This window comes from Arachis hypogaea, chromosome 5 (genome assembly GCF_003086295.3).
Source record: "Arachis hypogaea cultivar Tifrunner chromosome 5, arahy.Tifrunner.gnm2.J5K5, whole genome shotgun sequence".
NCBI lineage: Eukaryota > Viridiplantae > Streptophyta > Magnoliopsida > Fabales > Fabaceae > Arachis > Arachis hypogaea.
This window is the reverse complement of record NC_092040.1, coordinates 32,689,555-32,715,834: the sequence shown is the minus strand read 5'-3', so window position 1 is coordinate 32,715,834 and position 26,280 is coordinate 32,689,555. Positions and strand designations below refer to the sequence as shown.

Sequence of the window (26,280 nt, the reverse complement as noted above, 5' to 3'; positions counted from 1 at the left end):
AGAATTTATGGCTGAGGTGAGAATTCGATGCACTAAAGTAAGTTTGCATTGTCCAAGTCTCACAATTGCTGCTATCTCTTGCACTATCTTTATATATATATGTTATTGACTGTATAATCTTGTTTTGCTTTGATGTTCAAGTTTATAAATAGAGCAACTTGTTACCAATGAATCTCTAAAACTACTGACGACTATGTCAATTAAGAATTTGCTTCTACTACAAAGAAAGCAAATAATCAAGGTTACATACTGTTTGTAACTTTTTGTGCCAATATATGAATTATTTAGATTTTCTATCATTCCTCATACACATGTTCCTTACTCTATCTAATTATAGTTGTCTCTGTTTTGTATATAATTGTAAAAAAATGCAAGTTAGTTTCGTAGATATGATGATGCAATCATTCAATAATAAATTAATGGTTGTTGTAAAAGACTTCCTTGATGTATATATATTCGGCATAGTTTCAAGCATTTTGTTTGTGGGTTACCCATTATATATCAAGATTCAATTCAATTAAGCTGGTAGCGTTCATTAATTTTGTCGTTAACTAAAGATTATAGATAAATTATAGATAAATTATTATAAAAAATTGTAAAATTTTAAATTTTGTTAGTTTAAATATTATTGAATTTAAATATTTAAAATTATATATTAAAATTTTAAATAATTTATTTTAAAAAAATAACATTTAAGTTTATTGTCAGATTTATCATCGATTAAATCTACCGGTAATTATTAATTTAATTATTAATAAATAATATATTATCCTTGGGTTTATCGAGAAATAAATTTAATGGTATCAAACTTTAGAATTTCGCCAATTAGAAGTTTATACCTGTCGATAAACAGTTACCGACGAAATTTATACCGTCAAATTTATTTTGCCGCTAAATTCAACAGTAAACACAGATTATCGACAGACTTTTTAGTAAATCTGTCAATAAATCTGATGATATCTGACGATTTTTGTTGTAGTGTTTGTACTTTATTATATATAGAGAGATTTTTTTAATATAAAATTAATTTTGTTCATTTATAAATGTATTTCTTAATATTTTCGGATTTTATAAAAGATAATTTACCAAACTTTTGCAATTGATGTAAAAGTGAATTTTTCTTTAAATATTTTTTGGTAATATTTTTAAAGTGAACTTATACTTTCAATTATTCTCTATTGGGATAAGTATTGTTTTGGTCCCTCACGTTGAGGGTCAGAATCGAAACCGTCCCCAACGTAATTTTCGATTTAGAATCATACTTAACGTTTTTTTTCGTATTAAAATCGTCCTTTTAATTTTTTTTGAACCAAAATACCCTCACCACTACCAACACAATTACCTCCTCCACCAACACCAACACCAACACCAACACCAACACCACCACCACCACCACCACCACAAACAATAGAATAAACAAAAGAGAAAAAAATTGAGACCTGGGAAGCAGAAATTTGGAACAGGGAAGGAGAAGGAAAACACAGCACCAAAACAGCACAATGAACAAAAGTGATGGATTCAGGCAGTATTCTATTTGTTGAATTCAACAACCAATTACAAGTAAGCAATAAGAATTCAAACAATTACACCCAACTGAATCCAACAATGAAGGTCACATTGAAACAAGAATTCAGCAGCAATAACAACTTAAATTCATACATTGAGCAAAAATCATCCCTGCACAAGCAACCATTAACAATATTTAGCAGCTGGTTCACTCCAAACCGCCATGAACAAACGCACAGCAGCAAGAGACAGGGGTGCAGCAGAATCAGACAAGCCAATTTAGCACTGGGCAAATCAATGAAACAGCAACATTTTTAAACAGGAGCATTAATCAAAACAAAAAACCTAAATCCACTATCCAGCTCAGATTTTCTAACCACCTGGGAAGCAGAAAATTGGAGCAGGGAAGGAGAAGGAAACATGGTGGTGAGGAATGGGCAGAGCAACTTAGCTGGCCTGGTGGTGGCGCTGGCGACATGGCAGCGGTCAGGACGCAGTGAAATGGAAACAGGGATTTTGTCCTGTTCTAACTTTCGAAGACAGTGGGAGGAGCGATGGAACAAGGAGAAGGGGAAAGGGCTTCGCACGAAGGGGAGGGGCTTGGACGCCGCGGCGGCGCTGAGTTGGGTCGCCATGGCTCGTAGATGGTGGAGGCTACGGGTCAGTGGTTCGGCCATGGAAAGGTTGGTTCGCGATGGTGGTTCGACGCTGAAAGGAGACGCAAGGGGGAGAAGAGGGTAGAGGGTCGCGGGGGTAGTTGGCTGGGTTAGGGTTCGGACAGGGGGTGGTGATAGGTTGGGATGCCGGTAAGGGCGCAGTGGCGAAGGTTGGGTGGCAACAGCGTCACTGAGGGGCGCGGCAGCTGTTCGGTGGCAGAGTAGAGGAGAGTGGGACAAGGAGACAGAGAAGAGATGAGAGAAGAGGAAAAAGAAAGGGAAGAGGGGAAAAGCTGGTCGTGTGGCAGAGGAGAGGAGAATGGGAGCAAGGGGACAGAAAAGAGATGAGAGAAGAGGAAGAAGAAAGGGGAGAGGAGAAGCGGTAGCTCGCTGGGGATTAAGGGTAGTTTAGGAATAAAATTAAAAAATTTATTAAAAAGAAGAATTTTAATACGAAAAAAAATATTAAGTATGATTCTAAATCGAAAATTACGTTGAAAATGATTTTAATTCCGACCCTCAACATGAGGAACCAAAACAATACTTATCCCTTCTCTGTTAGTAACCGACCGGGGGAACGGGTCCAAAAACATATAATTGTATTCTTCTTAGGGAGAATGACATAACTATAAACTTTTATATAATGTTCCCATAAACTATTTTAACTTGTAAGCAACAAATTTAAAGTAGGGACACTAGTGCAATAATTTGTCGGTTAAAGCCACCAACCGCAATTTATTCCATTTTCATCAAATTTTTCTTCAATGAATATACGATAATAATAATAATAATAATACAATTGGTCCATTGGAGCAGAAAAGAACAATATATGTTTGGATGCTATTACATCATACAAAAAAAAATTTATAAAATTTTAGTGTATTTTAGAATTTTTTAAATAAAAGTTACATTCTTGTGTTTTTAATAAATTTATCTCAATTTTAAAAAAAAATTAACATAAAAAATAAATAAAAATATTTTTATATTTTTTTATCTAAATATAATTGATAAATAAAAAATATTTTTATATAAACTATTTAAATATTAAATTATCTTTAGATTTTCAAAAAATCTTTCGAAATAAGACCATTTTAAGAAATGTCTTAAAAAAAAAACTCACTCGAACAAACCTAATATAACCTTATGAATTACTAATTCTATACTTCCATTGATATTTATCTGTAGTACATTTTTCAGCACGATAATGATTATGGTTAGAGATAACAATTTGAATTGCTCTTCTATTTTTATTCTATATATGACTAAATTGGTCATATAAATAGATTCAAATCATTGAAACACTTTTTCTATTATGTTCGTATGTCTAATGCATGACACGTATAAGTTAATGCTTTACATCAAACTTTCGTTAATGTCATTAATTGGACCGATTCATTACCTAAAAAACTAATTTAATAATTATGAATAAAGTAACAAATAAATTTTTAAAAATTTAAACTTTAAATATATTAATTTAAAAATAATATTAATAAATTTTTTTATGATAACAGATATAGATATATTATTTTAAGATTGACTCTTATATAATTAAAATAAAAAATTTTAATTTTAGCGTAACTTATCAATAAATATTTACTATCATAAAAAAATTTATTAATATTTTTTTAGACATTAATTCATACGAAATGTAAATTTTTATAAACTTATTTATCATTCTAATCTTTAATTATAATTTGAACAATAAAAAACCAATTTGATTCTCGTGCTAAATTTATAAGTCAACTGAAGAAACAGTGAGGAGCGCATAGTTAACTAGTAGCCTAAGTTTTGGTTTGGTATAATATTTTTAACAAGTGTTTGTACTTTTAAAAAGTATAAATATTTTATTTTGTTTTTGGTAAATTAAAAAATTTAAGTATTTATATTTGCGACTTTTAAAAGAGCATCTAAACGGAAGTTTTTTTAAAATTGGTTGTACTTATTAAATTTTATTTATTTTTCTTATATATTTTTTGCTATTATATTGCCATTGGAATTTTTATTATATTTTTTATTTTTTAACAGTCTTCGTATATTTTTTATTTTTAACCTAATCTTCACAAATTTTAACATAAATACATCTCTACTATATATTAGGTATAAACTTTTATCTATTTATATTATTTTTTTTACGTTATTTTTGTATTTTTTCAGTAAATTTATGATATTTGTTTGTTTTTATTTGTTCTTTAAAATGTGAAGAAGTTGACTTGGTTTATGAAAACCAATCATAAAATTTTTCTTGCATGAATATTAGTCAAAATAATAATAACATGTATATACATATGTAAATATAGATATATAATCATAAGAGTAGTTTATTTGAGATATATGTCTCATTTTTTTGTAATCCGTAAAGGTGAGTCAATATATAAAATAATTTTTTATTTTAAAATTATTTTATTCTAAAATATTATATAAAATTTTAAAGAATTTGAAAAAAAATTATTTTTTGTTATAAACATGTTTATTATAATTTTTTTAAGTTTTAAAAGCTGTTTTACCAAACACAATTGTAGTGTTTGTACTTATTAAAAGTTATTTTTAATTTAATTTTATCAAACACGAGTGTTACAGATTTTAAAAAACTGTCTTTTAAAAGACAATTTTTATGAACTACTTTCAAAAAGTAAAAATTTTAGCAAACCAAACTTAAGTATACTGTTGTGATTATATAATAGTTATAATATTTTAAAAGTATTATTAAAATTAAAAAAATGTTTTTTATTATTAAATAATAATTTTTAAAAAATATTATCAAAATATAAAAATATATAATTTTAATTTTAAATAACATAATCGTATACGAAATTAATAATGGATGAGAAGCAACCCTAATGATCTTCGTGTGCATGCCATGCCGTTCACGAGACGATTTAAATGTTCACGAGAGAGACACAACACTACATACATTCATAGCCACAAAAAGATTGTTAAGATTAAGATGGTCGTATATCGTACGATACGACACACTCTCCTCTTGATATCTTTCGAGATAATTGTCAAGAATGGGGTGAATTTTATTTTATTTTATTTTATTTTATTGGGGCACGCCGTATTTTATTTTTATCACCATAGCTGGAGCAGAGAAAGAAATAAAATGTAAATCAACAGAAATGACTTTATTATTTATTAGAAACTCTAGAGAATTAATAACTTTTGGCCAATAGCCAATATATCAAACTCTTGATATTTTATCAGTTTTTACAGACGCATGTACATACAAATTATTATAATTTACACTTATATTACAGAGTCTGCAAACAGAGATTAACCAAAAACATGAATAATTATTTTTTTTTATTCCCATTTTATCACTATTAGCTATATATTAGCCAAAAAAACTATTGACTATTTAAGGCAACATTTTAATTATAGAAAAGGAAAAGAAATGAATACACTAAACAGAATAAAAAATATTATATATACACAAAAAATTAACTACTAAATTAATTATTATGTCTTTATATATAAATATATGTATTATTTAATTTATATTTTAACATATATTCTATATTATACTTAGTAGCTAATTTTGTGCGTAACAGGGTTGAATAAGAATACATGTGAATATGTGATGAGTTGTAGATGTCCTTAGGTGTAGGCATGCATGATGAAGGTGAAGAAGGGGGAGTCACAAAAAAGCAGGGTGTGTGATGAGAATGAAGAGTGGCTTTCAAGCATTGGCATTTTGCAACTGACACTCATTTCTGACATTCAACAAGCTCCCTCTCATGTACTCGAGATTACAAAAACATGCAAATAACACAAAACAAACACCTGTATTTTCATCATTCATCATTCTTTATATAATCCCTCATGCCTATCATTTTCACCCCCCAAAAATTATATCATATCATGTTGACTTTAATTGCTATCTTACACTCTCATATAATCATGTAATATATTATTTTACAGGTCCTTGCTCTACTGTCTAATTTGTTAAAAAAAAAAACTAAATAATCAACGTTTGATTTTAAAGATACAAAAATTAATAAATTTTGAGAATTTTTGGTTTTTGCTTTAAAAGATAAGTTCAGTATCAAAATAAAAAGACACCAGAAAATTTACCTATTTTAAATCATACTCCTTATAAATTCTTTGACCGTTGTTCTTTTGTGTTTATTGTGTATTTGTGTTATATAAACAATAATCAATCAAGATGAAATTTGACGAGTATAAAGTGTCCGACAAGATACTAGTATAACTATGTAATTATATATAGTTGGAGGAATGTATGTACCAATTTCGTTTACAACAAGAATATAAAAGAACAGATACATAAATGTCTATATGCTTATGAAAGCCTCATAATTCATGCAGAGGACAATGATTTCAAAAATCATGCCATAACCCTGCCCTGAATATGATTCTGCTAGAAATAGTACGGTAACTCTTACATTCTTAACCATACACTAAATCAATAACAATGCTTTTTTCCAACCACACTGATTTTATAAGTTATAATGCCAATAAATTTCTGATAATTGATCACTTTTTTTTTTGTAATCTTTCACTTCTGGGGGACCTGAATAGATTTGCAAGGCATATGCACAAAAATAATGCATGAACATGACATTGTACTTTTTCTTTTGTTCCTATTCATTTGCGCAGAAAATATTGTCTAACAAATCCGTGAAGAAAAAAAAAAAAAAAAAAGAAAAAGCTGCAGAATCTGTGGGCGTTAGAACTTATAAGGTGGTTTAATTTGTTTCAAAACCCTTCCTTTAAAATTTCAATTCTATATGCAACATCATATCATATCCTAAAGATTACTCTAAAAGGAGCTTAGTAGTTTTGATAATGCCTTTATTCAATTCAATTCAATTCAATTCGTTCACTCTTGAAACAGCCGAAATTAGAGGAAACATGTTAAGTTATGAGTGTGTAATGAATTGAGAGTGGGCTCATGGCATATTAAGAAGACAAAGTACACAGAAGTCTTGGCCCGTGAAGTTTGCATGTGATCATGGATTTGTCTATGGTGAGGAAAGTATAAAGTGGTTCTTTAAGGACTAGAGAGAATATGCTATTTTTATTGTGACTTTGAGAATTTTTCACACTATTTTTTTTATTACATAGATGACTTCTAAGCTAGTAAAATTATAATAAATAAATTAAAAGATGGTCCAGTTATACTAAAAATTTTAAGGCATAAATTTAGTGAAAGAAAAATATGGACTTTTTGAAATAAACATATATTTAGTAAAATTAATTTAGTAAAAACAATATATATATATATATATATATAAGTAAATATCAAAATAATCATTTATTCCTTTAATTTTTATATTAATAAAAATAAAATAAAATTGATATTAATTTTATTTGCTTTGCTTTATTTTATTGGTACCAAAAAATATATAATTAATTTGAATCTTTCAACAAAATTATTGAGGAAAGTAAATATTCAATTTAAAACCCTTATTACAAACTATGTAATTTATATATATTCACACAGATTATTAGATAAACTTTAGTAATTATATATATCATGAGTAATATAAATATTTAAAATACAGTAATATTATTTAATTATTCTAATTATTATTTGTATAATACTATTAGTTAAGTAAATTTAATCAAGTCTTTAATTGTTTTTAATATATTTAAAATGAAAATTTTTTAACATTTTTTATTTTAAATTAATATTGTAATTACTAGGTTATATACATGTCGATCATAATTTAATTTTATTCACATAATTTTAGTCCTTTCAAAATCTATATTGCAATCTTACTTATTAGTCAAAATCTATATTCACATGATTTATTTTCCATGATAATTTACATCTCAATTAGATCTCATGAATAATTCTTTTTATAATTTTATTCATATAATTTTAGTCCTTCCAAAATCTATATTGCAATCTTACTTATTAGTCAAAATCTATATTTACATGATTTATTTTCTATGATAATTTACATCTAGATTAGATCTCATGAATAATTTTTTTTATAGATAAAATTCTTAATTGATTGTATTTTGATTTTTCAGTTATATGTCAGAGTTAATTCTTATTTAAAGTAGATGTAAATAATAAAGAATCAAATAAAATATTTACCTCAAGTTACCTGGAGTCATTAAATTTTTTTACCAATAACGTGTCATTAATAATCTCCTCTAAAAGTTTAAGTTGTATAAATACAATTGGATAATTTTAATTATTAAATTATATATAAATAGTGTATATAGAAATATGACTATTAAATTGAATAATTTAGTTTTTTTACTTTAATGTTTAAAAGATATTTTATTATTTTTGTAATAAAATTAAAATTTTAACATTCTCATAATCAGATTAAAATAGACAAACACAAAAAAATACTAAAAAATAAAAATAATCAAATTAAAATTATAATGTCTAACATAATCAAGCATTGTTACATCTAATATGATTTTTTAGTTGTTTAAAATAAAGTAAAATGATATTTTATCATTTTTAATATAAAAATCCAATGAATATACTTGGTTTAGGTATAATTATAAGAATAAAATTAATTTTAAATATAAATAGGATAAATAAGAATAAAAACTAGTGTAATAGATTATTCAATTTATAAAATATCAATATGATTTTTTCTACAAGTGTTTAAATATAAATTATGTGTCATTATTATATGAAAGATACTATTTAAATTATAAAATTGTATGTCACTAATACATGAAAGGTTATTTTATTAATTATAATTCACTTATGTAATGTAATTTTAATTTATAATTGGATTTGTCAAAAAAAATTGAAAAATAAATTAAATATAATAAAAATTTATTTGTCTGGAGGGTGGAATAGTCATTTCGACAGTTAAAGGAGTGAAATGTGGTTGTGTCACATGTGCAAATGAATAAAAAATATACTTTAATTATAAATTGATTTAATATCAAATGAGTTTTAAAATTAAAAAAAAAAATTGCACAAAGATACTGGTCCTCTAAGGACCTTAATATTCTTTCCCCACAGTAGAACTCTCCTGTGATCATTAAGAGCTGTTATAATCAGTGCCCCTTGACTCCTTTTAAACCCACTCACGTGTATCATTTTGTCTTTTCCCATCAAATCTTGATTCATTACACTATAGATACTATACTATACTATACTATATGTTTAAGTAATTTAATTAATTAGTACAATACACAACTTGTAATAATGTTTGTATGAGCAAGGGAAAGAAATAATCCAAATGTAATCATAGGGATAAGTGCAATGATATTAACAATAATTCCTCATTGAAAACCAAGACCCACCATTTTGTTTGGTTAGCAACATTACTGAATCTGGTTTAACAATGTGTGACGTTTCAGTTTTGTTTCAAAATTCACATATGATATGGTTTTTTTCAATTTCAGGATCAATGATTTTCTTTTCTAGCTTTCATCAAATAATAAATATATCTTATCCACATTAAAACTAATGTTTTAAGCTTGTAAATGAAAAAGAAATTGGGACAATAACATCAACAGGTAGATACGGCTATGATGGCCTCCTCCAATAATAATTATGAAAGACTGTGTATATGTGTGCACAGTTAAATGACAATTGTAACCCCAACAACCAATAGGTTGTTTAGTCACTACAGGTGGCAGTGGCACATAGCTGAACTAGTGTTTTTCCTGGTCCAAGAGAACTATAATCCTAATATCCCTCTGGCTTATGTTCATTTCTGCTTCAGTCCAAAAGAGCCTCTGTTGAAACAAAAAAGGTTTAGTCACATGTGACAACTTTTTTAATACGTGGCAAGAGAATAGCAGCCATTCCCAATTTCTGATCGTGAAATAAATGCTAATCAAAATTCACAAAAAAAATTGACAAAAGATAGGAAAAGCTAGGTAAGAGGAGGAAACACAAATACCCGGAACCATGAAGAATTATCTTCTTATTATTTTTCTGCTGCGAATCTGAATTCTAATTAAAGTTTTATTATTGGTAAATGAATTGTTATTTACAGAAAGCAGAATTTAAATTCGTGACACTTATTTAAATAGACGAATAAACTAATCACTCAAGCAAGTTAAATGAGTTATATTTTACCTCACGTAATTGGAATTTCATACAGCTGAGTATAGATTTTTCAAAGAAATATTTTCCATTTTCAAAATTACAACTCAAAACCTTAGTTAAAATATTTATTCTTGTGTTTGCCTGCATTTTCAGATTTCAATTACACATTGCACTCCTTATATAAACATAGCCGTCACTTTGTTCTGGAAATACAGAGAAACTCTCATATTCTCTCTCTCTCTCTCTTTTTCTCTGGCTGTCTTCAGAGTTTTTCAACTTCCATTTTCCACATAACAAGTGAAAATGAGTAGATTGAGTATGAAGAACTTGAACTACATGCTTGTCATTGCAATTCTTATTTGGTGTTCAAGTTTTGAGTCCTGCATTGCAAGAAGAGGCAAGCATTGGAGACATACCAGAGCTTTCTCATCTTCTCTGTATAAGAAGAAAGGTAAGAGTTATTATGGTCATAGTCATAGTCACAATCACAATCACAATCACCATGGTGGAGGATCATCAAAGTCAAAGCCTCCAACACATAAAAAGAGTTCTCCATCACCACCTAATCCTCCACCATACACAACCATTCCACCACCACCACCACCAAAGAGTCACAAGCCGAAAGTCGGCGTACCCTCGACTCCACCGCCGCCACCGAAAGATTGCAATGGTGGCCATTCTATCATATTCAATGTGCTGGATTTTGGAGCTAAGGGAGATGGAAGCACTGATGACACAAAGGTAAAAAGAAAGAACTCTTTTGAGTCTAACATTCACTAGCATTTTGGTTATAATAATTTAGCTTTTTGCTTACAAGGTAACATGAAAAGTTTTTAGTGTGGTTCAAATCTTTCCATAAAAATTCAGTGTTTTCATCACAATTCAATGGACATGCAGGGCAATCTTATTGAGTTATGAACTATACTGATATAGTTAGAAAAACAAGTTTTCATGCTGCTTACTACATTGTTATAGCATTGCATTGTCACATGTGAATTTTTATGTTGTCTTGGATTTACTAAGGAGTAAGGAAGTAGCATTGTAAGAGAAAATTTTTGGTAAATTTTTTCCTTTTGGTCACTTCACCATGTTTGGCACTTTAGTTAGTAGAGTAGAAAGCAACTTTGGTCAAAATAGGTGTCCAATTCTAATTAGACACCTAAATTGAGAGAGTAATTAAAATTACTTTAATGTTAAGATAAATTTAAATGAGTTTACAAAATTAATAAATTATGTTTTCCAAATTATATTTTTCTTATATACACTCTTCTCTCTTCATACTTTTAATTTTCATTTAACAAAGCTATTACTTCAAATTTCTAAATAAACAATTATTACAATCCCAAAAAAAAAATACACTTATTTAGTTATTTATTAGGCAGAAAAGACTAAAAGAGAGTAAATATTTATTTTTTTCCCCTTTTCCTAGCTAAAAGATAGGGTGATTCAAAATCACAAAATAAGAATCTTTTCCTTCACTAACCTGTGAATATGATGGTCACATCTACCTAATTTAACTGTAGAATAATATGGCATTAAGGAGCATATGCATACAAGTATTCTCACCTATCAAAGCCGTTTGTCTTACTCATTAGGAGCATATATACTGCATCAGTGTTCACAAATCATATAATTGCTATTAATAAAAGAGTTTACCATAAAAAGGCTAGAATATATCATAGATTAAAGGTTAAATAGTGAGAAATATATATAGAATAGGTGACAAAGCAACAGAACCAAAGAGATGGGACCCCCACTACTTGATGAATGATTCTCGTCCTTCACAGGCAGTTACTCATGATTCCCACAATAATTGTTAGACACCCACAGGAACAAACTAACACCTAACCTTGTTACTGTGCTGTGGAGTGTTCATGAAGTATTAGATAACTTGGTCTTCTATTTCAACTTTCAATTGATACAACACACATTTTTATCTAAAATGTTACTCAATTATTGGTTGAAATATTTTTCACTTTGTGCTCCACAGACTGCGCGAGTAGCCGAGTATCTATACTTCTATACTACATATAATAAAGATATGAAAAAAGTTGGTACCAACTTTCTTTTCTAAAATGCTTTTCATTATATATAATTTATAAAAAAATATATTTTCCCCCTATTTCCATAAGTTGAACTCAAAGCTTTTAATTAAGTTATAAACAACTTATCATTGCAACTGATTTTATATTTATTACTTTTACACACATTTAATAAGTAAAGTAGTAAATCAGTAAGAACGAATTAATATAATTTGCTCCTGATAAGATTATTAAACTCTTTTGAGTTAACTTATCAACTTCTAAAATTGGGTTCACAAGTTAACATTTGACCATTACATAACTCTACAAAAACTTAGTGAACTCTAGAATCTCATAACCTTATTTGTTTTTTATGGTTTGCCACTTATAAAATTGAAAAAGCTACATTGCAATTGCAATGCAGGCATTCCAAGCCACATGGGGAGCAGCTTGCAAGGTAGAGGCATCAACAATGCTAGTCCCAGCAGATTACACCTTCTATGTGGGGCCTATTTCATTCTCAGGGCCATATTGCAAACCAAGCATTGTTTTTCAGGTAACACAAGTTACACAACGACCAAAACTGAAAGCAGCAGGAAAAAAAATAATGGAAAAACACAAGGCTAGGTAGTAGGTACTAGGTAACATGTGAACAAAGGGTGCTCCTAATCCGCATCCCAATATTCACAAATCACCAGGCTAAAACATGGTTTAACAAAAGACAAATGACTTGCCAATGTCTTGTTGCTAATTCAGAAAGTTACATAACATAGAACAGTTATTGCATTTTGTCCTGAAAACTTTGCATTAACTACCATCCCATCTTTTTTTGTTTTCTTTTTCTTTTCCCTTATCTTTTGCTGGAACAAAAATAACAGCAGTAATATTGAAAATACTTTAGTGACACAATACTGTCAAAATTGAGTAGACAAAATGATGAAATATGCTGTTGAGTATTGACTTACATAAACCAGTCTTATTGTTTTATTTCAACTAACAGTCCTTATGATTTCTAGAACATTTGTAACAATTCTGTCTATTATATAAGTTCTAAATATTAGAAATAAAAATAAAAATAATGTAGCAACAACGCAAACTAGGCTAATAAGGGTGGTACAATTATTTGTGTCAGCTTGATGGTACAATTATTGCTCCAACAAATGCAAATGCTTGGTGTGGAGGACTGCTACAATGGCTGGAGTTTACAAAGCTGGTGGGAATCACCATTCAAGGAAAGGGTGTCATTGATGGAAGAGGCTCAGTTTGGTGGGAAGACCAGCCATTTGATAACCCTATAGATGGTGAAGAAAAGCTCATAGTCCCTTTAAACCACACATGGAAACCACCGGTGCCGGTAAATTATCTTTGTTACTTCTACAAAATTTTACATGACAAAATATCAACAAATTGAAACTAATAATGTACTATGCTTCAACTATACTAGGTTCAGAGTGCTATGGGGAGGAAAATGCCAAGCATCAAGCCAACTGTAAGATCAGTTTGAAACTCCACAAAGAGCGTTTTGAATCAAGTTTAGGGACTGTTTTAACATAATCTTGTTTTTCTAATTTGCACAGGCATTAAGATTTTATGGGAGTTTTAACGCAGTAGTGACAGGCATAACAATTCAAAATAGTCCTCAATGCCACCTCAAGTTTGACAACTGCAATGAGGTTCTGGTCCATGATGTTAGCATATCATCCCCTGGTAACAGCCCAAATACAGATGGAATTCACCTTCAGAATTCCAAAAATGTGATGATTCATACCAGCAACTTAGCATGTGGTAATTACTTCAAGACTTCAATTATATATAAGTAATTACAATGATCATTAAAACAATTGAGTCTCAATGATTGAATAAGCCTGGTGCACAAGTATCCCGCGCCAAGTCATTAATGCAGGGGTCAGGGAACGGCCACATCCAAAACGTATAATGTAGGAAGCCTAACCTGGTAATTATATCAGTGGCTGATTCCAGTGCTTGAACCTGTGGCTTTGAGGTTATATGGAGACAACTCAACCGTGGCTCCAACACTTCTTTTCAAGGATTAGATAAGCACAAAAAAACCTAAAAAAAAAAAACCTTATAAGGTCAACTAACATAAAGTTACTTAAAACAAATCAAAACAAAAAAAGTAAATATTAGTTTTAAAAGAGCATAGCATTATCCTATCACATGGCAAGCAAACAAACTACCAATGCTACACGCCATCTACTACATGACACGTGTCAAACACAAAGTTTTCACTGCATCATTGCTATCAACCCTTAATTGAAGCTCTAATTAGCAGAACACAGGGTGGATATAGAACATGAGAAGCTCCATCACGAGCAAAACCAAACACAAACATATATAACTCACACCATAAAGTAGTTTTTGAGTTGGTTAATAAGTATTGTTCTGAATTTCAACCATGGTGCAGGTGATGACTGTATTTCCATACAAACTGGGTGCTCAAATGTATTTGTGCACGATGTCAACTGTGGGCCAGGACATGGAATCAGCATTGGAAGCTTAGGTAAGGATAACACCAGAGCCTGTGTCTCAAACATCACTGTCAGAGATGTCAACATGCACAACACAATGAATGGTGTCAGAATCAAGACATGGCAGGTACTAACAATTTGTACAAAATCATTTCTCACCACAAAATGAAAACCTTGTAAACAAGTTGGGAAATTTTGGAGTACAGAATTGAATTAGTTCACTGAAAAGGTGAAAGTAAATTAGAGTATATTTGGTTGAAAGTAAAAATGTAGCGGAATAATTTACACACCATTTTTTTCTCCACAACCACACGGCTTACCTTAAGATGAAAATTGGAGTGCAAACAGAGAAACACATTTAGACTCATCCATGAAAATTTCACACAATTTTTATCTGCCAACCAAACATTACCCTAAGATGAAAATTATATTTGTTACATTATTGTGTTGGTCTCTATAATTTTACTAAATTTATAATCAAGAAGCTTTCAATTGGGTCTTTACACTGTTTTGAATTTTGTAATTAGGTCTTTGTTGTGTTAAAGACGTTAGAGTTACCAGAATATTTTTCCTCAAATTGAAAATATCCACACTTAAGTGCTAAGTCCCTAAACCTAAACGTCCTATCATTTTCAGAATATTATGTTAATTCTAATGATTTTCAAAATGGTAAAGGGACCAAATTGGAAGTTTTTAAACTACAAGAACTTAATTACAAATTTGGTAAAATTACAGGAACTGACAGAATAATTTAACCAATTATATACGGAGTAAAAATAGACTTCTTTTTTGTTTTGTTACTTATAAAACATTTCCGAGTATGATGAACAAAATCAAATAAAATGTATGCAGGGTGGTTCAGGATCAGTGCAGGGGGTACTATTCTCAAACATACAGGTTTCTGAAGTTCAACTCCCTATTGTGATTGACCAATTCTATTGTGACAAAAGAACATGCACAAACCACACATCAGCTGTGTCTCTGGAAGGAATCAACTATGACAGAATTAAGGGAACTTACACGGTAAAGCCGGTTCACTTCGCATGCAGTGATAGCCTGCCATGCGTGGACGTGTCGTTAAACAAGGTGGAGCTGAAACCAGTTCAGCAGCAATACCATCTATGTAATCCATTCTGCTGGCAGACTTATGGAGAACTGAGATCCCCCACTGTCCCTACTATCGATTGTTTACAGATCGGGAAGCCATCGAGCAACCGGATTCAAACCGATCATGATATCTGTTGAACCATTAAACCAATGAAAGAGATATGTAAATTTCAAGTGGCTGTTCATTGTTGGATCACCTGAGAAGGGTGAAGCAGTTTTTAGATATATCCCTTCACAATGTTAGCTAGTTAGACATGAAAGCAAGCATGTGTGTACATTATTATCAGAGCCCTATATTATAGGAAATTTTCTTCATTAGGTTGCCATTATTATTATTATCATCATTATCATGAGAATATATACAGATTACAAGCCCTGCGATCAGCAAGAGGCCAAAAAGTATTGTGAAATGGCAGAGCCTTGTAGCTTTGCCAAATTGCATTAGTGTGAGATCTTATTATACAAGTTGTAGCAAGCATCTATGTATGCAATAAAAATGAGCTTTGAATTCCATTGTTGATGAGTGATGACACCTAAGTTGGATTACAATTTTGTTTGTGGGCTTCATAAAATACTTTTTTGACATCATATCCTAGGTCCCTATGATTTCTTGTCATGATGTTTTGAGGAACTAAAATTAAATTAAATGTAACTACAGAGATCAATTTTTCTTTGAAAAACAAGGGAAAATTCAATATGAAAAACGCAGAAAACTTAAAAAATATAAGAACAGATAATTTGAGAGACCAAAAATCAAATTAGCAGCTCTGAAAGCAAGGACCAAAACCTACAAAATAATACATAAATAACTAATAAGGATTAAAACTAAAATATCATCATCCACCAAAATAAAAAATAAAAGAAAAAGTTATATACCAAGAATCTCCTAAACTAAAGAATTACATGGAATCATATTTAAGAATCAGAGCAAGTACATACATAATGATAGTGCATAATTATAGTCAATTTTATGTGTTTTAAAGTTAAGTATAAAATGCTCTTACCAATAACTCCAAAAAATATATTTAATTATATTTTATAAGTATCACAAATATCATATTTAACCCGTAATTAAATTAGTTAAGATAAAACAGGATTAGATTACAAGACTTTCTTTCATGTATTTCTGTTTTTGTTCATAAAAAAAGAATAGAATATAATAGAAGGTTAACTTTATCTGAAATGGTTAATCGTAGACTCGCCGGGGTGTAGGGCCGTAGTTTGGGCCAGAGTCGGCCCGATTGAATCTGCAACGAGTTTGGAGCTGGACTAGGCGGCCGCTGGAAGGTCCGCCCTGTGGGTTGGTGGCCACGGATACCAATTCCTCAAGTCCCAGCAGTCGAAAGGATCAGAGGAGGATCTTCGGGGCGGGTTTTTGTGGGGTTTGGATTCTGTTTGTTGGGCTCTGCCCTTGGCCTACCAGGCCGTGACCAAAAACAAAAACCGAAAAATAAATAGTCTTACCCGGTCTATACTCTAGTCAGTCAATCGGATTAGTGTTACGTACTTCGAGTCACGCGATCGGGTTGAACCAAATTAATTAGGTTTCGGTTTAGCCAGGTTTCCCACTTATCTCACCCTTCACTATCATTCGCGGCTGCCATATCGCCGGCGACATTGTCGATGCGCCTTTTTTGCCATCGCTTCTCTTGCGTGCCTTTCACGACCGCTTTTATCTTTTGAGCCTCCTAGTCTCGTTGCCGCCACTCTGCTCTCCTCGGTAGCCGCTCTCTGCCGCCACTTTGTTCCTCTCTCCGTTTGCTTACTCTATGTTCTTCTCCATTTTGGCAACACACAGGAAAAGCTGCCTCTAAAACGATCTTGGAGTAGAAGAAGAAGAAGAACCCTAATTCCTCATTAAGAAAAAGCAAAAGAAAGCATCTGAATCACAAACAATCCCTTTCAGCTCACATGACTGGGAACGAGTTCCGCTTCTTCCTTTCGTGCGACATTAATCTCCCCGTCACCTTCCGCGTCGACCGCCTTGAAGGCCATTTGCCCCTTCCCGTCAAATCCCCCAATTCAGGTTCAATTTACCAAACTTCACCAATATTACTAATTTGAGTTTGTTCGGAGTTTTGTTTTTCCTTTTTTTTTTATAGAAAAAAAAATTGGTTAAGTAGTCAGTTTAATTGAGGATTGTTATCTGTTATCATTTTAATACCGTGTTTCATTGATTTCTTGAGCTTGGTGATTGAACGTTAGTATAATATAGTAGAATATTGTTGTGAATTAGTCTAATGTGCTTGGTCCTGTGTTCCTTTTTGGTTTTTGAATCTTTGTTTTTCAAAATGCAGAAAGTAATGTCCCTACAGAAGATAGAACGGGAGAGTTGTATGTTGAGTGTGCATTATACATTGATGGTGCACAATTTGGCCTTCCCACGAGAACAAGGTTATTTTATAAATGTCAAATTTGACAGCTTTTTTAGTGTTGAAGTTCTGATCCTTATCTCCTGGGTAGTGAATCTCACATGCAGAACAGTTATAGGGATGGGAGGAATGGAGGTTTTGATTTTTGCCCTAGTCATTACTATTATTTTTGTTATTACTGTTACTATAATGTGTTCTCCAACTTCATAGATGTTCTCTTGAAAATATTGGAGATCTAATCTAAGTACAAATTCCATGGGATTCTCGTTCTTTTCTTCTTGTTAGCATGTTTTCTCCTGTTAGGTAGCTCATGTTTATTACTCCATCAGTAATTTGATATGTTTATGCTGACAATTATTACTCGATTAGGGATTTGATATGTTTATGCTGACAATTATTACTAGATTAGGGATTTGATATGTTTCTGCTGACAATTTTCTGTATCTTTGGATTTTGATATCTACAATTCTTCTCGTGAAGATTGGAGTCCTCAGGACCATATTGTTGGAATGAGCTCATCACGTTGACAACTAAATATCGAGACTTAACTGCTCAATCACAACTAACTTTCACTGTAAGTGGCAACTTAGGCTTACATGCTTACTTCAAGCACGATAGAACAAGATCTTGGAGTTCCTTTTGTACTTGTTGCATCTATCCATGATTGAAACATGTTTTTTTTTTTTTTTCTTTTTGCCTTGTTTCTAATTGCTGCACGGTTAGTAGGGAGCAATAACATGGTAAATAAAATGACAAAGGATGTATAGCCTTCTCATAATTCCATAAGAATTACGATTTTGCTGTGAATGAAAATCCTGAAAACACTCAGTCAAGAAACATTAACTTTACCTTAGCCTACCAAATTTTAGAATATTTGAAGTTTTAGAATTTAATATAAGTCAAATCCCCAAAGAATATTTCTACACCCCAATAGTGAAAATTAAATGTCACCAGAGTTTATTGTGAATTTCCGTTTGATTTTTCTTCAAAATACCTATTCCTATGCCTTAGTCTAAAATGTTATGTTTACTTGCTTCTAGCACTGTTAGTTATCCAGCTTGCATTCATTTCTTAACAGCTATTTTGTTATGTAATTGGGTGATTACAAAATATGATTTTGAATTTTGATATGGTTATCAATATTCCTGTTTGAATAGGTTTGGGATGTTTCACATGGTGACGGATTGGTTGGAGGAGCCACAATTCTTCTCTTTAACAGAAAAAAACAGCTCAAAACTGGGAAGCAAAAGCTTAGGCTTTGGCCAGGAAAAGAGGCAGATGGAGCATTCCCTACTAGTACACCTGGAAAGGTGATTAGCATTTTAAGTGATCTTAGATGTTATCATCATTCCATCCTCTATGCTGATAAATATACTATGGATTGTCCTCATTAGGTCCCCAGGCATGAGCGCGGTGAGTTAGAGCGGTTGGAAAAGCTTGTGAACAAGTACGAGCGAGGTCAGATTCCACGCGTGGACTGGCTAGATCGCCTCACGTTTAAAACAATGGAGAAAATCAAGGAACGTGAAAGCTTAAAAAATGGAAGTTCTCATTTGTACTTGGTTGTAGATTTTTGTAGTTTTGAGCATCGGGTTGTTTTTCAGGTATTCTTGCCTCCGAATGTCAGTTATCTTTTTGTGCTTAATTATTATTATTATGATTATTATTATTATGTTCATTCCATTTTTTTGTGTGTGTTGGGGGGGGGGGTGTGGCGGAATATTTTCAGTTATATACTAAACGTTATTATAGATCCCTACAGATGTTGTAACTCTTATTTGTTAGAATACGTAGGAATCTGGTGCAAATTTTTTGATGCCATCCCCTATAGCTTCAACAAATGATATTGTTATTGTCTGGGACCCTGAAGTGGGAAAGATAAATCCCTCTGAGCACAAACAATTAAAGTTGGCCAGAAGCTTGACCCGTGGTGTCATAGACAGAGATTTAAAGCCAAGCTCAAATGAGAGAAAGTAAGCTCAAATTTATTCTTACTTTGCTACTTTATCTATCATAAGACTGTACGGTGGGCTTGACCTCTTCTGCACTTAAAATGTTTGTTTCTCGACATTTATGAACTGAAAAGTGAAAGCAATTGACATATTACTGAAGTTTCAAGTAACCTGGGAAGATCGGACACTTCAAAGAGAAGTTTTCTTTTTTTTTTAAATTTTATTTTATTTTTTAAATCTTGAACAGTTTTTATGTTGTACATGTGCCACATCAGATGTGTAACCATGCCCATTTCAGCACCTGCATTACCAAACTTTGGTCTCTGGTGGTTAACATCTCAAAACTAAATGGATTCAGATTTAATTAGCTTTTTTTCCATAATTTCTAAATAGTAATACTTTGTAAATATGGGTAAAAATATATCTTTGGATTTTTGCAATGTCAGAAGACAATACCATTTGTTCAATGCTTTTTTGTGGCATCCAAATGTTATCCAAAGAAAATTTTGGAGGTCTAGTACTGTACTTAAGATAATTTCGTGTATAAATGATTGTTTGAACTATTTTAGTGACACCTTAATGCCTATGTTCTAGCATAAAAATGATTGTCTAACTATTTTACTGACTCCTTAATGTCTAGGTCCATTCAGAGGATACTGAAGTATCCACCAACAAGGACTTTGAGTGGAGATGAAAGACAGCTATTATGGAAATTTCGCTTCTCTTTAATGTCTGAAAAGAGGGCTCTCACAAAGTTCCTTCGTTGTGTTGAATGGAGCGATGTTCAGGTTAGCCTGTTGTTTTGGGAATTGGTAATAGATATTATATTATTGGTTTTGGGTGAGTGATAACATTGCCACTTAAAGCAATGAGTTCTTTTGACAATTTGGCTGTAGCCTCAATACATCAACTCATCTTCACTAGACAATGTATGAATAATATAACCTAGAAAATAGATTGTGTACTTGCTAATGTATTATCAATGAGTGGTTCCCAATTCTCATATCCTCTAATGCTGATCTCATCTCAGGAAGCAAAACAAGCACTAGAATTGATGGGAAAGTGGGAAATGATTGATGTTTCTGATGCACTTGAACTTCTGTCTCCTGTTTTTGAAAGTGAAGAGGTAATTTTGGCATATACATGAATTTCCCCCCATCGATATTACCCCAAAAGAATAATGGTTATAGAGAAGAGAAAGTTTATAATGGTTATAGAGAAGAGAAAGTTTATCATACTGAAGAAAGGATAATTACAAATAGGGTGAGAACTGAGGAGACAATATATGCTTCAATATTTGCCTCTTGTATGTACTTGCCTGTTCTTGTTAGGAGGGTCTTTCATCCTCCTGTCGTTTTGCACAATTCTCTTCATGTTAATAAATTTCGTTCTTTATTTACAAATGAACAAATGACTGTCACATCTGCAAATCTCTTCTCCTGTTAGAAAATGTGATTCCCATGAAATAGCCATGAATAGAACACCAAAAGGAAGCCATCCAATTAACACAACAGTAGTTGTAGGGATAAAATTGCCAAGGCATTCCTTGCCCATGCTTTCGGTCTAGATATATAACTTAATATCTCACCTTCGATTCAAAGTTTCTTTAGGAGTAATATATGGACCTTTAAGAGCTATATAAGGCCTAATCCAGTTGTATCTATTCAGGTCCGTGCTTATGCTGTTAGTGTTCTTGAAAGAGCTGATGATGAGGAGCTTGAATGTTACTTGCTTCAGCTGGTTCAGGCTCTTAGGTTTGAGCGCTCTGACAAATCTCGCCTTTCTCATTTCCTTGTCCAACGTGGTATGTGCAGATGGTTTAAGAGCAAGTTTATGTTCTAATTCTAATTAAAATTGGTTTGTCTGATGAAGGAAACCTTTTTAACTCTGACAGCATTACGTAATATTGAATTGGCAAGCTTCCTTCGTTGGTATGTGGCTGTTGAACTTTATGACCCTGCATATGCCAAACGATTTTACTGCACTTACGAGATATTGGAGGAGAATATGATGAAGGTGTGAACTCATAAATTTCTTATTCATGAGCATTTGCTTCAGTAATTTTTGTGTCTATGGTTCTCATTGTCATAATATGTAGACTGTACCCTTCTTCTACCTGCATCTGAAAAATATTGCTTGAAAAGATATTGTATATTTCTTCTTGTGCTAGTTTGGACCTAATAACTAAGACATTTTTACCTCGTTTATACTCCTACATCACAAAATCATGTTATTCTGACATTTTTAAAATTTGTCATTATCTCTGAATAAGTTTTTTTTTTTTAATTTTTTGATTTTAAGAATGAAAACTTTGGCGAAGACCACCCTGTCTATATTTAGTTATTTTCTTGCTTAATTAAAACATTGTGATGTCATTTGTCGCATACATGCAATAAATGTTTGAAGAAAATATAGTTTGGCCTATTAATCTTGGATTGTATCCAGCATCATTGTGATGTGTAATAAAATAAATGTATTCATTCTGAAATTAAATTATTATGCCCTGTTTCAGATGGCAGCTGGTGTGAATGGAGAGGAAGATGGGTTTAAACTTTGGCAGAGTTTGGTGCGTCAGACAGAGTTGACTGCTCAGTTGTGTTCAATCACAAGAGATGTGAGAAATGTCCGTGGCAATACACAGAAGAAGATTGAAAAGCTCCGACAATTGCTATCTGGTCTTCTTAGTGAGCTTACTTATTTTGATGAGGTAATTAGTCTATGAACTGGCATAGTCATTTGTTGTTTTTATCTGTCTGTTTACAGTTTTACTTCAATGAATGGTATTTATAGGTAAGACAACTATTTAATCTCTTGTATTTAACCAATGTATTTCCAGTAATTATATCTATTGAAATCTTAGAAAAGTTTTCAAATGTATTGACGCTACTTTCAATTGCAGCCAATACGATCACCTCTGGCGCCTGGTGTCCTCATCACTGGGATTGTACCCTCAGAGTCGTCAATATTTAAAAGTGCGCTGCATCCTTTGCGGCTTACTTTTAGAACAGCAAATGGTGGAACCTGTAAAATCATATTTAAAAAGGGTGATGACATTCGACAGGACCAATTGGTATTCCTACAAAACATTACTTCTCCACCCCTTTCTCTTTTCTTTCTTCTTTCTTCTTTCTTCTTTCTTCTTTCTTCTTTCTTCTTTCTTCTTTCTTCTGCTCTAAATACAGTTGCCATAGATGCCTGTGTACGTGTGCATATGAGCACTGCCAAACATAGGCTTGCCTGTCTGCTTATGCACACACTTAGGGATTCTACTTGAATTTATAGATCAATCTTCTGAAGGCATGAGTTTCATTACATGAATTCTGTTTTGTAGGTTGTTCAAATGGTATCACTAATGGATCGATTGCTTAAGTTGGAAAATCTTGACCTGCACTTAACACCATACATGGTGCTAGCAACTGGGCAAGATGAAGGCATGCTGGAATTCATTCCATCCCGTTCGCTAGCACAGGTATGGTATTTTTTCAGAGTTGTTTCTTTTGTTAGTCTGGATTCAGTGCTGTTCCTTTTCCTTTTGTGTTTTGGTGACTGAAGATTCCTTTGTCACTATATAAAGTTTTTAATGTAGAAGTGAACCTTTGTTACTTTGCAAGTAACCACATTCCTGTTAAGCTAATGCTTTGGTCTTAGTATTCCCAATCTTATTTTCATTTTATTTCATATTTGATATATCCCAGCACATCACTACATTGTGAATAACTTAATATTTGTTAAAGGAGTTGAAAATGAGTATTTTTCTTTAATAATTTATCCTATAACTTCCTTGAAAACACTGAACATATCTGAAAATGCCTAGATGTGTGTTTTGTCATGGACGTCAATTTATATTTGGGTACAACTATGTCAGAGCAAGTTTATATGTTTGATTGCAAACATTTTTTTTTCTTTTTCTTTTTGGTTCTCTCATTGGAAAGGTTGCTAGTCCTTTTCTCTGTTTGAAATATAGGCTTTTGAAGTTTGTTAGTTGCATATTAACTGTATCCAACTCATTCTTTCCCCCCTTGAAATTTTCTAGGATATAGATTTTGATATTCAGTAAATAAGCTGGTTGGTTGCTGGATGTATAGCCTTGAATTTCTATACTGATGTGCAATCCTTTCCTGCCTAGATTCTATCGGAACACCGTAGTATCATAAGCTACCTGCAGAAGTTTCATCCTGATGACCATGGACCTTTTGGCATTACAGCCACTTGTCTTGAAACATTTATAAAAAGCTGTGCTGGCTACTCTGTTATCACATATATACTTGGTATTGGAGACAGGTAATTGTTTATTTTTGTTCACTGCGAACCATTTTCCATTAGCTGTTTGTAGTAACTTTGGTCCACTGGTAAAAGAAGATGAAGGCTAAAGGGGAATAGAGAAGGATAAAAGTAAGGAAGTAGGTTTCTTAACTATTTCTAAATAAACTAGTCTTAATGTTTGGATACAAATTCTATTTTCATTTATGCAGCTCAACTGTTTCCAATTCTTTCTATGTAATTTCAATAAAGAGTATCATGTATTTTATACTTAATCAAATGAGCATGCTACATTATTCTTGGAATCCATATTCTATCCTGCTTGAAGTGAGTTTTTTATTTGGTAGGCATTTGGATAATCTCCTCCTTAGAGATGATGGACGTCTTTTTCATGTTGATTTTGGTTTTATCCTTGGGCGAGATCCTAAGCCATTTCCACCCCCGATGAAGCTTTGCAAGGAAATGGTTGAGGCTATGGGTGGTGCTGAAAGGTAAAGTTTCCATGGGATAATTCATTCAGATTCAAAACAATGGCTCGTTGTTTGTGCCTTTAGTTATTGAGATAATGTAGTGATTGTTAACATTTTCTCCCTGCAGCCAATATTATACAAGGTTCAAGTCCTATTGTTGTGAAGCATACAACATTCTTCGGAAATCCAGTAACCTAATTTTAAATCTGTTTTACTTAATGGCGGGTTCAAATATTCCTGACATAGCTTCTGATCCTGAAAAAGGAATCCTCAAGGTAAGCTTCTTTATCTTACAATAATTATGTCAGTTACTGTTCTTTTGTTCTTAGACTTTCTTGCTGTACAGCTTCAAGAGAAGTTTCGCTTGGACTTGGATGATGAAGCCAGCATACACTTTTTCCAGGATCTCATCAACGAGAGTGTGAGTGCATTGTTCCCACAAATGGTTGAGACCATTCATCGCTGGGCGCAGTATTGGCGGTAACCCCAATATTTATTGCGTGTTGTTACACCTTTGTAATTAGCCAGGTAATTTCTAGCTGTATTCCAAACACACAGATTTTGAGCTTTCAATTGAATCATAAGTCACTGAAGCATATTCCCTTTGCACATAAAATGAGACACTAGGCACATCATTATTGGCAACTGATTCTGCATTTTCTATTCTTTTGTTGGGTTTGTTCCCTAGTCCTAACCTCTCCTCTATTGCTTGCAGCATGTGGTGTTGTCTAAAGGCTTTTTCTAAAGCATCTTCATCATCCTATGCAGTTATCTCTTCTCTATAATCAGAGGCAGGTCTTAATCCTACTAAAACTGTGCAGTTAGCTTATACACGCAGTTCTAATTTCTAAACTAGGTATCTTGGAGGCAGTGGTATTGTCTCCAACTGTAATTAAATTAGTTATCTTTCATTCTTCTGCCTGCATTAGTCTCAAGATGGCAGCTTAACGCATAAAACTCTAGCATCTCCAAACAAATGGTAACTAATCATTTTGTTAGCTTCAAAGAAAGTCTACTATCTCCAGTTCGATGTACATTTCTTGTAAATAAATATAGCTGTGTCGTCCTTCTTGGCGTGTGTATGTGTATGCGCCTTGATATATCATAAACTTAATTCTGAATTTTCATATTATGTAAATAATAGATTATATGGGAAGACCACGTTTATCCACTCCAAAATTCAAATGAGTAACTTGATACGTGTTTCAAAAGATAAAATAGATAGTTATAACTTACAAGACAAGCTAATATGGATGATTGTGGTTGTCATGGAATTGCAAAATTTCCAAAAAGATGAGAGTATGATAAGGAAGGCACCTAATTGATATTCCGAATGTTAGTAGAAGAAAAACATTTTTTAAGTGGAACTATGAGTACATACTACATAGTCTTGAAGGCACACCTTTTTCTTTGATTTTTTTTTTTTATAGTTTAAAGTCTTTTTAGTT

The 26,280-nt window shown here is 31.9% G+C and overlaps 2 protein-coding genes and 1 long non-coding RNA gene across 3 annotated transcripts; 2 read left to right on the top strand and 1 right to left on the bottom strand.

Annotated features, from left to right (window-relative positions):
- Window positions 1-9,823: 9,823 nt before the first annotated feature.
- On the top strand, window positions 9,824-16,291 carry LOC112801130 (polygalacturonase At1g48100). Its single transcript, XM_025843699.3, has 7 exons — window positions 9,824-10,902; window positions 12,607-12,738; window positions 13,315-13,536; window positions 13,627-13,671; window positions 13,760-13,967; window positions 14,608-14,798; window positions 15,524-16,291. The coding sequence occupies exons 1-7, from the start codon at window positions 10,465-10,467 to the stop codon at window positions 15,914-15,916; spliced, it is 1,629 nt and encodes a 542-aa protein (XP_025699484.1). The 5' UTR covers window positions 9,824-10,464; the 3' UTR covers window positions 15,917-16,291.
- On the bottom strand, window positions 13,095-17,113 carry LOC112801131 (uncharacterized). The gene is made up of 5 exons (XR_003201764.3): window positions 16,951-17,113; window positions 15,692-15,909; window positions 14,547-14,739; window positions 14,134-14,252; window positions 13,095-13,556 (listed from the first exon to the last, which is right to left on the bottom strand). It is a non-coding gene; the product is annotated as an uncharacterized lncRNA (long non-coding RNA).
- LOC112801128 (phosphatidylinositol 3-kinase, root isoform) lies at window positions 16,720-26,011 on the top strand. The gene is made up of 18 exons (XM_025843696.3): window positions 16,720-17,804; window positions 18,076-18,172; window positions 18,631-18,724; window positions 19,308-19,460; window positions 19,545-19,754; window positions 19,945-20,123; window positions 20,743-20,890; window positions 21,133-21,228; window positions 21,771-21,906; window positions 21,997-22,118; window positions 22,615-22,809; window positions 23,002-23,172; window positions 23,434-23,571; window positions 24,229-24,383; window positions 24,710-24,853; window positions 24,960-25,107; window positions 25,179-25,360; window positions 25,548-26,011. The coding sequence occupies exons 1-17, from the start codon at window positions 17,690-17,692 to the stop codon at window positions 25,314-25,316; spliced, it is 2,439 nt and encodes an 812-aa protein (XP_025699481.1). The 5' UTR covers window positions 16,720-17,689; the 3' UTR covers window positions 25,317-25,360; window positions 25,548-26,011.
- Window positions 26,012-26,280: the final 269 nt, after the last annotated feature.

Coding starts and splice junctions, on each gene's coding strand:
- LOC112801130 (XM_025843699.3), top strand. CDS start 10,465: ATGAGTAGATTGAGTATGAAGAACTTGAACTACATGCTTGTCATTGCA. Junction 13,537..13,626: donor CATGGAAACCACCGGTGCCG/GTAAATTATCTT, acceptor CAACTATACTAG/GTTCAGAGTGCTATGGGGAG. Junction 14,799..15,523: donor TCAGAATCAAGACATGGCAG/GTACTAACAATT, acceptor AAATGTATGCAG/GGTGGTTCAGGATCAGTGCA.
- LOC112801128 (XM_025843696.3), top strand. CDS start 17,690: ATGACTGGGAACGAGTTCCGCTTCTTCCTTTCGTGCGACATTAATCTC. Junction 23,572..24,228: donor CATCCCGTTCGCTAGCACAG/GTATGGTATTTT, acceptor TTTCCTGCCTAG/ATTCTATCGGAACACCGTAG. Junction 25,108..25,178: donor CTGAAAAAGGAATCCTCAAG/GTAAGCTTCTTT, acceptor CTTGCTGTACAG/CTTCAAGAGAAGTTTCGCTT.